Raw genomic sequence first — 16251 nt, forward strand, 5'->3', positions numbered from 1 at the left:
GTTACAAATATGTTATTCCAGGCAACAGTGCTGAAGAACAGGGGGATCCCATACACAGGGCTAAAATCACAGGTCGCAGCGCTGTTTAATCAGGAGCTGACTGTTATTTAAAGCAGGCCACACATAAGACAATGCTGCTGCTTGGGAGAGAGGGTCACTGCCCAGGGCCAGATTTCAGTGCACACCTGCATCTATTCATCTTGTTAGAGTGATAAAATTCACTTTAATTGGCGTGCTTGGTGATGTAATAGTTATATTAAACCCTTTCCATCTATACATATTACCATGCTGCATTACCCAACTTTAATTACATTTTTGTACTTCTGTTTTGATATGTAAAACAATTATGCAAGGGTTTGTAAAAACTGGTCATTATTTGTTTGCTTTTTAATTTTCATTGTTCATGTTCATGGACTACTGTAACCTCCTCCTTACTGGCCTCCCCCGCTCTCATCTCGCTCCCCTTCCCTCCGTACTCAATGCTGCCACTCGGCTCATTTTCCTTTCTCGCCGCTCCTCTTCTGTCTCCCCCCTCTACCAATCCCTCCACTGGCTCCCCATCCCCTACAGAATCGTATACAAGCTCCTCACTCTTACTTTCAAGGCCCTCTCCAACTCCACTGCTCCCTACATCTCCAACCTAATCTCCATTCACGCTCCATCCCTCCCTTTGCGCTCGGCTAACGACCGCCGCCTCTCTTCCCCCCTGGTTACATCCTCCCATGCTCGCATCCAAGACTTCTCCCGCGCTGCCCCCCTCCACTGGAACCAGCTCCCCCGCTCCATCAGAACTTCCCCCAACCTGTCCAGCTTCAAACGGGCCTTAAAAACCCACCTCTTCCTTAAAGCCCTCCAGTCCCCCACCTAATTGACCTCCTCCCAGTCTCCCCCTACCCGCCTCCCACTCCTGCCCTCCCTCCTGTCCCCCTCTTACCTCCCTCCTTTTCATTCTCCTCTTCCCCCCTCTCCGTCTCTGCCTCTGTTCTTCCCATTCCCTCCTCCTACCATTGCGTCTCTGTCCGTCCTACCCTCCCCTTAGATTGTACGCTCCTTCGAGCAGGGCCGCCTCTCCTTCTGTTCTCCACCACCTTAACTCTGCTCTTCAGCTCCTTGTCTCTTCCACGAGGTCCTCCTGCCCTTCTACCCCTCTCTCTACCCCGCTTGGGGCTCTCACCTCTTATCTAGCTGTACGTTGAGCTTCGGAGTTACTGTGCTTTTTGTTAACTGTACCGTGCTGTCTCACCCTGTATCGTGTTTCTGTCTGTCCCTGTACGGCGCTACGAACAGCTAGTGGCGCCCTATAAATAAAAAAAAAATAAAAAAAATGATACACAATTCTCTACATTATTCTTCTGAAATATATAGAGAAAAATGTATGTATTGTAAAATGCATATCGAACACTTTGTAGTATTTTTCTTTTTATGGACATTTAAAGAGTTCAGGAACACTGTGGGTGCATTGTAAGAGTTAATAGAAGAGTGTACCCAGCACATGAGAGCTAGCAGTGCAGCCAGCAGACAATCATCTGACAACTGAACGTGAAATCTGTGATAAGTACTGAGAGGCGTGTTCATCTTATTTTCAGCACAGTGGATAGGAGTGTGAGAAGAGGTAATGTAAAGCTAAAACAGGCTTTCTAGGGGGCATTCACATGTCTCAAACATGTCTGTAAAGCTCAGCGTAGTCATACACTACCCATAATCCAATTAGATGCAAAGCGTGGAGCACGAAAGTAGCAAAGGTCCCTATGGAAAAACAAGCATCTTTTCTGTACATTCAAGCAAGAATTGATTCCACAGACAAACCTCAAAAGCCCAAAGCCCTATCAGTGAGAGGAGTCAGCAGACATTGCTCACTATGAAACAAGCCTTTAGTCACAACTGCAATGAATATGCTGCATTTAGAGTTACAGACAGACCACAAAGTACTGATTTGTTTTGCATAAAGATGATGATTATAGCAGTTCAACCATATTAAACTGCTGTAACACTGTACATAGCGAGGTCAATTCAAGGTCGATAACTGAGTTTGCTGTTTAACTGTACACCTGAAATGGGGACCAAAAGGCCAATCAACTACAGAGGTTACAATTGCTGAATGTTTCTGATTAGTTATTCTAATGAATTATTCTGCCAACGGCAGGTCGTATTCTCTTGATATGTGTCTCTGTGCACAGAACTACTCTCTTTAATGCTGGTGTCACTTCAGGTAACTGACATGCTTTATTTTAAGCTTCAATCATCTTCATCATACTTTGTTACATAAATGTAAAATATATTCACTAATGCAAGATCAATTTGGGAATGATTACTTAAATCAATTAATTTATTCATGGAAGACCATGAACCATGGTCAAAGTGGGCAAGTGTATGGTGGTATGCCATATCAAATGCCATTCACTTACATTTTCCATAAGGGCACTTCTAAATTTCCATACCGACTACTATTGAAGACTGAGTAATTCACTCATTCTGCCTCCAGTACCACCTCTAAACTGACAACACCCCAGCTAACTTTCCTCCTTGATCCTTTCACTCCTACTTCCATCCAACCCGTTTCTCTCCGACCCTTTGCCTACAAACTACTTGACCGACTTTGGGAAAGCTCCAATCTAACTTTCTCTCCTGTCACTCCTTTCTTGACTCTCTGTAATTAGGTTTCTGTCCTCAACATTCCAATACAATTATCTAGTTAGAGCAAAGTCTAATGGTCACTTTTCCATACTCATCCTCCTGGACCTCTCTTCTGCTTTCGACACTGTTGATCACACTCCTATCCTACAAACACTTCTCTCCATTGGCCTTCGTGACACAGTGAACAAACTAGAAAACTTGAAAGAACTTTCTGTCTATTGCCCATCCCACTCCCTTTTGAGATCCCACAAGGCTTTATTTTTGGCTGTATGCTTTTCTCACTACACACCTCTTCTCTTGAGGAACTAATTTGCTCATTCAGCCTCCAGAACCAACTCTATGCTGAAAACAACCAAATCTATCTCCTTCTCGAACATTTACCCCTTTGTGGTATCTCATGTGATTAGCTGCCTGTCTGCTATCTCCATGTGGATGTACCAATGCTACCTAAAATTCAACTTGTCCAAAACAGAACTTATCAACTTCCCTCCTGCCAGGGTCACCTCTTCCCTTCAAGTCACTATCAATAACACCACAATTTTCTCAGTCTCCCAAACCCACTGACTTGGTGTAATATGTGTCCCAGCCCTTTGCTTTCCTCATATCTGGGATCTCTCTCAGTCCTGTAGCCTAGAAATATTGCCAGAATACGCACTTTTCTTACCAAAACTACTATCCACTCTCATCATGAGCTGCCTTGAGTACTGCAACCTCCTCCCACCTGGCATTCCTCTAGTCCATCTATTTCAGCAATCTATCTTACATGCTGTTACATGCCACAGCAAGGCAGATCTTCCTCTATCAGCGCACCTCATCTGCAGGACTACTTTGCAAATCCCTACACTGATTTCCTGCGTCCTTCTGAATCCAACTCAAATTACTCACCCTTGCCTACAAAGCCGTGAACAACACCACCCCTCATACATACATCTTAAATCTCATCTCAAAATACTCTCCCTCACAGAATCTGAGGTCCACCTCTAACCTCTGACCTGCACCTTGCCTCGTCTCTAATAACCACCTCTCGCTTCTCCCATGCCCCCACTTATGGAATTTCCTACCAATCAGACTCTTCTACAGCCTTCAAATCATTAAACACTGCCTTAAAACCCATCTCTTTATTAGAGCTTACCCTACTCCCACCTATTCTACCCACACTAATGCACTCTTGCAGCTGTCCCAATCTCCACTCTTAGCCACAATGACGCCTCTTGTTTCAGCTGTGTCCTCTTCCGATTAGAATCTAAGCTTTCTCATGAGCAGCGCCTTCCTTTTTTATTTTGATGTCTGCATATATTTTGAATACCGTGTCTGTCCCTGTACTATGTATGTCATGTCTTTCCCCCTATCTGGCACTGTGGCGCATTACAAATAATCGTTAATATTAAGTATTACTTTCTCCTATTGAACAGTTTATTCTGTCACTTTTTCTATCTGTTCAACATCTTCCTTGTTATGGCCAAGTGCACTCGGTTTCAGTTATAGAAAATAAGGCAGGTCTCAAATATTTAATACAACAGATATAATAATCCTGTTATAATAAATTATACTGTTTACTTTATTCCTCAGTTGAATAAACGTCTCCTGCTTCTCTTTGACTTAATGCACTTTTTAAAATTGAATGTATAATAGAGATAGTTTATGCCACTTTCAATGATTAGCATGAATTTTGGTGGAATCTCTGCGAGTTTGATTTGTACAATGAAATAAAATTAGAATGAAAGAATCACAAACATTCTGCTGTTTATGGGGACAGTTTGCAGCTTTTAAATGAAATTGAAAGTACAAGGAAGATGCACTGATATTACATATGAGCAATCTTGGCATGTAATTCTCTGCATCTACTTGTGCCCCTAAATAAAATTTTCAGGGACGCTTTGGTGCGGAGAAGGTACATCATACATTCTGCACTTTAAGCAGACATGTGGACAGTACATCTTACTCCTGTAAAATAACGTTTCCACCACAGCGGCTCCTAATATAATACTGATATATTAAGTATTAGCTTATGCAACACAACAAATAGGAACACATTCAAACACACAAAATAAATGGAACTGTGCATTAAAAAATAAGGACATTGTCAAGGTCAACATATCTAAGGACAGATCTATAAAAACATGGCTTATCCCTGGAAATTAAGGATAGTTGGTGCAAGTGAATTGAGAATTTTAATGTATGTAACAAATAGCATGAAAAAGGTGACTGAACACTCAGAAAAATGTAACTTCAATGTCTGTAATGCTGCATTAATAACCATCTGTGGGATGTAGACTATAAACCTGTTCCTGAATATAAGTTGAAGATATTTGCTTTCAGTGACTATTCCATGCTAGCTGGGGAACGCATGCACAATCTGTTGTTATGAAAATATATTGTAACTATTTGTCACTGATATTTGTTGTGATACATTTATAAGACATGTTTATCTATCCTTATTGCTAAAAGTGTAAATTAATATTTATTTTCTTGAACTGACTTACAGCAATGAAGAGTTAAAGTTACTCACACACGCAAAGGATACATGCATGAGCATTCATAAATCATTGTAATCATAATCTCAGATACAAATGCAAGATTATTCAAAGCATATGTTGCAAACAGTAACCTCCACATTAGTTTCAAATTTAAGAATAACATTTTGTTATTATTTATTTTGTCATTAGTTAATCACAACTTAATACGGACACTATCAGATCAGATATGTTTAAAGAGGTTGGGTCTGCCTTTGGCAGAAAGCCAATGTTAAAGGGGATCATTTAATTTCACAGTGTTTAGCCAGGAGACCAGTGGTGGAACCTCTGCCACTGCAGGAGTTACGGCCACTACGGACCCCGAGAGATGAGTGGGGCCCAGCAATGCCAGTCCAGACCCCACAGGCGGCCCCAGCTCTGCTCTTCTGAGCATACACAGGGGTTGGCACATGTGAACTGAAGCCCCAAATTGGGCTACATTGTGCTGGTCTCTTGCATGCTCATAAGAGCAGAGTAGAGCCTTGGGAGGGGAAAATGGCATCAAACTGTCCCAAATTTTGTTAAGGGGGCCGCTAATTCTGTGTTCCACCTTTGCAGAAGATGTATGAAAGAAGTGGGACATTCTTTGACTCACTGGCAATCACCTGTCACACACTTTGGTCTGGATTGCCCCATTCATTTCAAGTGTCTCTTGGTCAATCATTGAAATATAGCAACCAGCGTTAACAATGCCCACAACCCAAGGGGTGGTGGGGTGGTCCAGCCCTTTCAATGTACATAAACATAGCTGGAATTAAAAAAACATGATATAGAACAGTGGGGGGGTTCGTGAACAATATTAGATCTGAGATATGAAGCAGGAGACGAGAACATTTTGTTGCTGCAAAAAAATAAAAAATTCTGTTTCAGAACAATAAATTTGCATAAATAATTTATCAGCTGTGTACATGCTCCTATTATTTAACTTATATGGGGTGGATAACAAAAAAAAATGCTTGATAAATCTGCCTACATGTATGGACCTCCATCCCACCTAGTTGTCTTGACTTTGATCCAATTGGTGAATAGAACGTTTTCCACATAAACCACCCATTTATTCACAGCCCACAAATGTTAATTGATTGCATTAACATAAAGTCACAGGTTTTGATGAAGCACAGAAAACAACTATTAAAAAAAGATAAGGAATGTTTGAAAATGTTGCTTGTAATAAAAGCCCCAGCACTTCTTACATAGCACATCCTCTACCTGCCTTATATCGTTCATGCATTGTAGGTGGTACTGGCAGTGAATAGGTTATTGGAGCCCGGTGAAGACAGATCATGATATGCAAAGACTGTTACCATAACAACAGCACCTTGACTTAATCTCTTTGGAGAAATGAATTGCTGCTGGTGGTTTAGAGCAGAGCTATTCCTCCAGGCACATAAAACCTCGAGTACCCCTTCTTGTGTTTATGCAGAGGATGCTGCATTTATAAATGGAACACTACATTTCACCAGTTTATCAGACACGTTATTTCTCAAAGGTTCTATTTTATTTTTATTGTGTGTTCAAAATATCAAAACTTAACCAAGGACAAATTTGAAAATGATACTTTTTGCCATAATGTTATCTTTTTCAGGGTGAATTATTGAAATAAATTGCATTTTAATTTGTGCACAGGGGCAGTTTTGCAGGCATTCCTTGAGGTAGGAATGAAAATGAAATTTTCCACCTTATTACTTTCAGGCTGCGCATATGAGGTATTATTTGGGCAGAAAGTAAAATATTCCTGTTAATAACAATACTAGTAACTTATTATTATTATTATTATTATTATTATTGCTAACTACTGTCATGGCGATGTCCATAAATATGCATAAACTATATACAATTTCTGTATATACAGTGAGTTCTGAAGTCATAATTTCAATGTTTATTAGGAAAACGTTTGTATTATAAGGAATAACGCACCTTCTACTGTAAATTGCTATATATATATATATATATATATATATATATATATATATATATATATATATATATATATATATTTTTTATAAAAATATGTTATGTCACCTCTGACTTCCTTGACCTGTAATAGTCTGTGGCATCAAGCATGTATGTGATCAAAGTACTCATTGGTGACTTCTATTATGCATATAATTCTTAGAATTTACAGTAGGATATACATTATCAAATATAAAAATATAAAGCAAATACTCAGAGGAACAGAGACGATGGAGCCCCCAATTCAACAGCTTCTTATCTCTTTCATAACGTGATGTCATTTTCCATGAATACTATAAACATGAGTGTCTGGGACTAGGGTACAATGTTCTAAAAAGTGTTGCAAAAAAATTTTCTTTTTCTTTTTGAGTAATCCAAGAGCTCAGTTGTAATTGAGAGTTAATGGTGGCAGGTTTCTGTTTGTTTTTGCACTCCAGCGGTTGTTGAAGGTGTGGGTTAAGCTTCCTTTTCCTATATGCAACTGAACTACAGATGCCAAGAAGGATTTTGCTGGGCGTTTTGGTTCAATATTATATGAAGAGCAATATGATACTTAAATATCCTGTAAACTTTCAATAAGGGCTAATTGTGGGGCTGAGCAGTGTGTATGCAGCATTACATTATGATGTGTCTCCAGGGTTAAACTGGGGCAAATCAGGGATAGGTTATGTTAATATTGATCAATTAATTTGCCCAAGAAATGTACTGTTTTTGGAATAATAATTATTAATAATAATAAAGGCAGTATATATGAGTATCTAATGGTTTTTTTTCTCAGCATATATTCAAAAGAGATATGCAAGTATGGACAGCAAAAATGCAGTGCTAATATTAGAAATTGGATACAAAATCAAGTAATTTTATCTTAACAGTACAAATGAAATTATGGATAACTATATGTATATTTTTTATCCAAAATGTGCTCTCTTTCATTACTTGCAACATAGCAAGGACTACAGTATCCTGAAAGTTTGAAGTGCCTTTCTTTGTTATAGTGCATTATTTAAGCTGCACTACCATCTGTGTAAATGATTTTTTACCAAGGCCCCCACCCCCACCCTCAACAAGGCCCCAGGAAATACAGGCATATAGAAGCCCCTTCAGATCTGGCTAGTGAATGGAATACCTTAGTAGAAATCTTTTATGTCAGTGGTAGTACAGCTTTAATAATGAACTGAAAAGTGTAGTCTGCCAGTTCTACAATAGAAAACCTGCAAATCAATTTCGTTCACCTACTTTAAATGAGGGCCGATTTTCGGCCAGGATTGTAGGAGGAATGGAGCAGCCCACTGAGCCTCCGGCTAGATGGAAGTGCGACTTTGTAAAATCTTTCTCTAAGTGGCAGTGCAGCTTTACATTACATTTCTCTATATCGCTGTGTTATCTCAACAATGTCTGGTTTTTGCTTATGTTACATTGTCTAAGAAGATATTGCATAGGTTTTAAATGTTTTAAAAAGTATTATTGAATACAAAGGTGGTTCTCCTTATTTATATAGCACCAACATATTATGCAGCACTGTAGAATCCTATAATGTTTATCCGTTTATATCAGTCCCCCTGGAGATTACAATGTAATTTCGCAACCACAGGCACACATTAGGGGCAAATAACCTACAAGTATGTTTTTGAAACATGGGATGAAACTGAACCACCCAGCAGCAATGCACACAAACATGGGAAGAACATACAAACTCCATGCAGATAACCCCCTATGCCAGTGATGGCTAACCTGTGCCACGCCAGGTGTTGCATAACTACAAGTCCCAGCATCCTTTGCCAGCTATCAGCTAGTTATCTACTGGCAAAGCATGCTGGGGCTTGTAGTTCCACAACACCTGGAGTGTCACAGGTTAGCCATCACTGCCCTATGCTGATTCAAGCTCAAGACCACTGTAAAGCAGCAATACTAACCGCTAAGATGGTCCAATATTTAAGCCTTTTAACCCCCAAAAGAAACCGCCACATAGAGATAACAAGTCTTCAATATTATTCTATCTTCATGTGCTGTCCGTAGCTACTGTGGGACATAGGGGTTGTGATCTCAGCAGTGTGGATCTATGCTTCCTTTGATCTTCAGCCGGCTAGAAGCCTCACCTTGCTCAGGTCCCTTAACACTTGGGGTGTAACAGGCCCTGACAAGAGAAAGTGTCAGACGTGCCTCCATGTAGCAGCTGGATTCCCTGTGATGGCACTAAGGTCTAAGCTAGGATAAGTCTTTGATTTGAGGAAGCTAAAGGAGTGTCTTGAAAACACTTCAAACACTAAGCAAGTATGACTACGGTAAATGTCATAGATGTGCTTTATTTCTGCTATTGTTTGTATGTTTAGCAGATTCGCACACTCTTTCATGTTCCACTTGAAAACGGCCGGCTTCATTATCTTGTTGCACGTCTATGGTAGGGGAGACATGCTGCAGCTACCTGGCTGGTGTTTTACTTTTTATCCAGTTGTAGATCTTTTATTTGTAACAATCAACATTAGGTGCATTTGTTACATATATTTATTGGTATATTATATATACTGTATATTTCTCAGGCTTAATACACTCAGATACTATTTAGACATGGTACGTAAATACAAAGAAGTACCAGTCTATCTTCCTCTTGTTTTACGATGTATTTTATTAAGCTACAAACTTGCATAGGCAAAAACCTTGTACAGATTTGTTTTCTTTAATTTTATTTGTTGCAATGCACTGTTTATACTGGAGGGGGGGGGGGGCATGGGAGGGTAAATATGTGTAATTAGTGACTGACATTTATCTGCTGGTAAAAGTTTGGGCCTTACAAACAAGTGTGGATATTATATACTTACAAACATTACGGACATTTGTGAAAATTGTTGCTCATGTACCTGTAAATTACTCTGGAAACTTATAGCAACAAATTAGATTTATTTTTCTTGTACAGTTTATAAGATACAAGTATCATAGAAAAATATCTGATTGATTGGTACAGGTTACAGCAAAATTATCTATGCACCGGTATTGATAAATGCCCCCAATCCTTCTATTCTGTATTGAATCACATTCTGTTTTTTCCTCCATAGCTCCAAGAAGCCGTGCAGAAGAAGTTAGAAGGTGCGCGGTCACCACTTAACGGAGAACAGCAAAATGGCATCTGTGATGAAAGGTTTTCTCCCTCTGCTAAACGGCGGAGGAAGGAATTGCCAGGTATGGACACACTTAATAATTTGTCAAACATGCCACTGCCTTCAGTGTCACCTCTTCACCAGCTTGATATCAAGCCACACCTTCCAGTTCCGAGTAATGTAACTCACTCCGGTGGACTAGAAGACATAAATAAGAATGGTGGGCAGCAGGATGTCAAGCTAGCGGTAAATGGTTCTAGTGAACTGGAGGAGAGCTTCAATATCCTAAACAAGGAAATGAAACAAGAACCACTGGATGATCCTTCAGTAATAGACACTTCCGATACTTCCCTTTCCAACCAAAACAAACTTTTCTCGGACATAAATTTGAATGATCAGGAGTGGCAGGAATTGATAGATGAATTTGCCAACACTGTTCCGGAAGATGACATTGAGGACTTATTTAATGAGAACTTTGAAGACAAAAAGGAGTTAGATTTCTCAAGGCCTACAACCCAAACACCCCTTCCTCAAGAAAGTGCCAGTGTAAAGAGTGACCCATCTCACTCTCCTTTCCCACATGTCTCTATGGGCTCTCCTCAAGTTCGTCCCTCTTCATCTGGTCCTTCTTTTTCTAATGTATCTTCTGTATCCAGCATACACTCAGTTTCCAGTGCTCCATCTACTTTAATGCTTGCTGGTTCTCCAGCAAGCTGTGTTGTCCAATCACCACAAACACCTAATCCACCTCATACTCCTGGTCAGACGTCTACAAGACCTGGAAATGGCTATGTCATGACCCCACCTTCTAGCTCAGGGAGTGGGTCTGTGAACCTCCCAAGTGCTGATTTGTCCCCAGCTGAGCAGCTTAAACAAATGGCAGCGCAACAACAACAGCGAGCAAAACTCATACAGCAGAAACAGCAACATCAGCAGCAGCAACATACAAACCAGCCATCCAACTGGTCACCTGTGGGGCCTCCATCTAGTCCATATGGAGGAGCTTTTGTTACGGAGAAGCCAAATAGCCCAATGATGTATCCCCAAGCTTTCAATAACCAAAACCCTATTGTACCTCCAATGGCAAATAATCCACCGAAAACCACAATGAATAACTACCTCCCACAAAGCCACTTGAACATGATTAGCCAGCAGACAAACAATTTGAATTCAAACTCTATCAGTAAAACCCCCAATATGCTCAACTATGGTAATACTAAACCACTGACACACTTTAATGTCGATATGAGTCAAAGATTGACTCCCCCAATTGCTAATCAAAACAAGAATGCCATGATGCCGTACATGCAACAGCAGCAGCAACCTCCAATGCCGCCCCAGATGAATCATTTGACTGAGGATCAGAAGCGTCTGCTTATCATGAAGCAGAAGGGACTCCTGAATCAACAAATGGCTTATGGATCTCTTCCAGGCCATGGCCAGGTAGGTGCACAAAGACTGTTAACCTAAGCTATAGGACTTTGTTGTTTAAATGCATTTCTTATATGTATGTAGATTGTTTAGATGATATGTGCAAACATTCTACAGGTCAGAATATGTAGATCACATGTGTTGTCTTACACCAATATAAGGCCATATTTAGACAACAGGTCACATGTGCATATAAAAATATGGCAGCAAAATTGCAGTTGTATGTATGTTTTTGATTTTTGCATGTATCTTAATATACCTGGATCTTGTAATCTAGTGTATAGATATGTCCATTCCAAAGATGTATTGTCATCAACATGGAAAATTACACCATGGCTGTGGGACTGGCATATGCAAAAATATGTATCCTAAAAGACGTAATTTAAGAATACTTGGAAGTCAAAATTGGACTCATCGCTAAGGGGAGTGGTTGAGTTGTGTCTCCAGACAAGTGCAACTCTAAGATACACTCAACACTAATTACATGTATGTGCAGTAGGGAGACGTGTATACATCCAACTCTAAATCAAGGCCATATTCTAGTAACAAGAGAGGATGTTTTTAATGTTATGTTTACTTTTTTTGCTGGCTTGATATGTTAAGTTGGCTGTCTGGACATATGTGCAGTATTTTATTGAATGAATAGTAATCCTTGTCTTTTTGGGCTTTTTTTTGTTATATTTATTTTTTAGGTGCAAGGAGCTATATGTGTATGTAGGACAGCTTGCTATATTTTTGACAAATTATCCCAATTTCTTTTTAAACAGCTGCAATCAGACAGGTGAACAGCATCCTCATTTTTTTTTAAACTTCCTATAATATTGTATTAAATTTAACTATAAAAAAGAGCAGATTATATAGAATGTATTGACCAGCCGGAAAAATCTACCTTATTTTGAGGAAACAAAATGGTTTGCATCTATTTAAATACAAAAATTACATAAAAAATCAGGGCAGGGAAAACATTTTTTATTTTTTTTGCGCAGGCAAAGTGCGACTTTTAAAATGCAATCAGAACAAGTGCAGGAATATGGTCGGGGGTGGGGGCAGCACATGGACAGTGAAGCCACATCCATGCAGGTGACATTGGGTATCAATGGTGCGTCACAGCACATGGCGCTAACACCAGGCAGGCAGGACCTGGAGCTCCCAGCATCAACCCTGATCCAAAAAGAATAACCAGCTGTAAGTTTTAGATGCCTTGGTCACCTGGCTCGTGATTGGCCAGCCATGTAATAAACCATAAGTCTGAAAAGAGAACATTGAGGAACAGGAAGTGTCATAAGGTCCACAATATATTGCACCCTAAATGAACTACAGTAGACGTTTGTATGCAAGTAGTGTGCACTCAATGCACAAATATAGTGAATAGACGTTTGTATGCAAGTAGTGTGCACTCAAAACACAAATATAGTGACTTTAATCAGTATTAAATCTATCAACAAAGTAGATTTATTTAAGCAATATAACTTGAATGTTTTAAATTAATTTTCTATATTTTGCTTCCCTTCAAAACCTGCACCTGAGACAACTGCCTACGGTTGTCTCATGATAGGCGCACCAATGCATGTTCCCACAGTAAGGGTCATTTTCAAACCGCAGAAGTATAAAACTACTTTATCACTGACTTTATTTTGTGAAATATGATTATTTCAATGAGATACAGTGTAAAAGATACATTTATATTGGTGTTCCCTACTTTGTAGGAGGGGCCACAGCCCTTTCCTCACCACAGAAGCACCTGAATCCTCCGGCACCACTGTGCTCCAGGAGATACGTATAACGGGATGCACTTAGCACCTTCCAATTGTACAGCTGTAGGGAAGCGCATTTCAAGATGCCCTGTAACCCATGTAATAAAAAAGCTGCAAACACAAAAAAAAGATGCATGTAATATAGATAATTCTGATGTAACTTCACTATCCTGATTCATTTAAGTCATAAAAGAACTTAAACTGAGCGTTATGTTAGAAGAAAAGCTGGAATTAATAAAGGGGGTTGGGGGGATGGTTCTAACCCAGTGCCAGCAGGTCGGACTTTGATGTGAGGTTTTCACTGTTTCTAGTCAGCACATTTTTAGGGGCATCTGTCACCCCACAAAGATAGATGCAGAATAATTTTATGGGGTATTTCCAAAGACTGTGAAGTGGGTGTGCACCTTGAGTTGTGCTCGGCCAACAAGTAATTGCAGTGATGCACATAACATGTGGGTCTGCAGATTTGCAGCACATAAATGACTCTGATTGTGTATTACCTCCCAACTGTTCCCAAAATTGTGAGGCGTGAAGGGGTGGTTTTTATGGAAGGGGAAGAAGTCTGGGAGCGGCCTAGTGCGTCAGAAGCACTCAATGCGGCCCAGGAATGTAACCATGCCTTGTTACATCTGACAACACCCCCTTCCTGTGCCTGATTCCCCAACTTATAAAGTTTGTAGTTTTGTATTGGTGACCACAGAGAGAACCACCTTGAGCAGTCTACCAGTCGGCTGAAGCACTGAATTACACTTGTTGCTGTTTTCCTACAAGCACAGTCCCACAACTACTCTCTGTGAATGTCTGGGAGCCTCTCTCGGACCTAGTAAAGTGGGTGAGACAGGGCCTCAATGAGCGCCTCATTCTGGCCATGTAGTGTGCTGACACGACTGCAGCATTTCACCATGGTGGATGGGGAGAAATTGACGAGATTTGTGCACAAAACTCCCCACCCCTGCACTTGCCATTTGACCTCTCTTTTGCAATCATTTAAAGTTGGCAGGTATGGTAAAAGGTACAAATGTATTAAAGACAATGTTTTACTACTCTTAACAATAACTCAATATTTTCTTTTGCCTCTGTGATTGTTGCTATAGATGGATAACCTGTGTGTACACATGCATTTGTGGATGAACAAAGGATGCTGGGATTGTAGCTCATGAAAATATATACACTGTACACACACATACTTTCATTGCCAACTTCATATTTCTCATTGCCCAGCTCACATCTCTGTCATTGCACCCTCATATCTATTTCATTGCCACTTCATATCTCTCTAATTGCTCACCCCTATATCTTTTATTGCCATCACCATATCTCTCTCCTTGCTCTCCTCATATCTTTCATGGGTATACTCACTGCACCCTCTCATAGCTATCCTCAATGCGCCCTCCTCCCCACTTACCTCTTGCCAGACCATTCTTCATCACTTCTTCTCCCAGCGTATTACATTTATGCACTAGAATGCCAACCCGTGCACACAGCATTCTGGGGCATCAATGTAATAGCAGTGCCGTGATTCTAAGACGGTGTCTACTGCTGATCATACTGACTGGTCTGCATGATGCCTCCTCTGAGCGCTTACCTGGCTCTCCAAGGAGACTATGCAGCAGTCAGATTAGCCTCATACATATCTGGAGGGAAAGGAGTTCTGGGCAACAGGACCCCCCCCCCCCCCATCCCCCCTAAGTAAATTTAGTTCAAATGCAAAAAAGTACCTGGTAATACATGATGTACAGGCAGTACGACATGATGTGAATTCCAGGATTTCAAGGTCTACAGAGACAATATTGTGGCACTGTGCTTATATGCACCATCTCAGCAGCAAAGTGTCCTTGGAAATTATTTTAAAATGCTGGCAATTATTATGAGAAAGCCACCTGTATGCATAGTTCCTCGGTAGGAAATTCCATTTCTTCTCCCTGCTGTTAGCTGACAGTCTGAACATAATGGGAGAGGATAGAGATAGGGAACATGATATTGCTCTTTATCAGATGGACAGAGATTGCAAGTAACCCGAGGTCACAAGTGAGATTCTCAACCATTTATCTTCTCTAACTCTAGCTCTGTACACTGATGCTTGAACCTGTCTACACACACTGACACAACAACAGAATGACATACCATGTGCATAAACACATTAATGAACATATATACTAAGGATGCCTCAAGGGTGTTTTATGAATGCTGTGGGTCTGTGTGCAGGAATAATGCTTCAGACCAAACCTCCTAAAAATGTAGTAAGAAAGTAAAGAAAGTAATTTTAGATTTTTTTATGTTAATTTTGTGAATGTACTGAATTTTTTGGGGGGGCGTCTTAACTGTTGGGGCTTTGCTTCGATGTGTAGTTCCACAAGAGCTGGGGCAGGATGTCTGACATGGATGAGTAATCCCATAAATCTCTGGTTTTGGGATATACACAGATCTATCAATGTCAATGAGAGTACTCTTGCCCAGCCCTACCTTATTATAGCATACACTTGTGCTGAATGAAACTCAGAATCATCCAGGGCTGTCAATCAAAACTGTACCTGATCCTGCCGAAATAGTTGTAACAGCCTGTTGCAGGACATGACTAAACTCACCCAATAAAAGTGCAGAATGAATCACCCTTTAGCAAAGTAAGGAGGCAAACACTTCACCAGATTGGCTGGTAACGTTTGATGACATTCTGTGCTTCAATAAGACATAATTTGTCAATCTTTCAATGTAATGTGTTAATTTACTATGTCTGTGCTTGGATACAAACCATGTCCCAATCTGCCCCACTCTGAATTCAACCCTTAGCATGCCCCAGTCTCACACACCCAAAGCCAACACTGCTAGCTGTGTCATTTTGAATACAGGAAGCTCACAAGTCAAGGCAATGGTACT

General features: G+C 40.3%; 1 protein-coding gene across 2 annotated transcripts in view; it reads left to right on the forward strand.

Moving 5' to 3' along the window:
• MAML3 (mastermind like transcriptional coactivator 3) overlaps positions 1-16251 on the forward strand; it is a 273667-nt gene that overhangs the window by 162467 nt on the left and 94949 nt on the right. For both annotated transcript variants that reach the window (XM_075199639.1, XM_075199631.1), the window contains exon 2: positions 10151-11635. In XM_075199639.1, coding sequence (XP_075055740.1) covers positions 10151-11635 — 1485 coding nt within the window. The remainder of the gene's footprint in view (positions 1-10150; positions 11636-16251) is intronic.

Source organism: Mixophyes fleayi, chromosome 1 (assembly GCF_038048845.1).
Source record: "Mixophyes fleayi isolate aMixFle1 chromosome 1, aMixFle1.hap1, whole genome shotgun sequence".
Lineage (NCBI taxonomy): Eukaryota > Metazoa > Chordata > Amphibia > Anura > Limnodynastidae > Mixophyes > Mixophyes fleayi.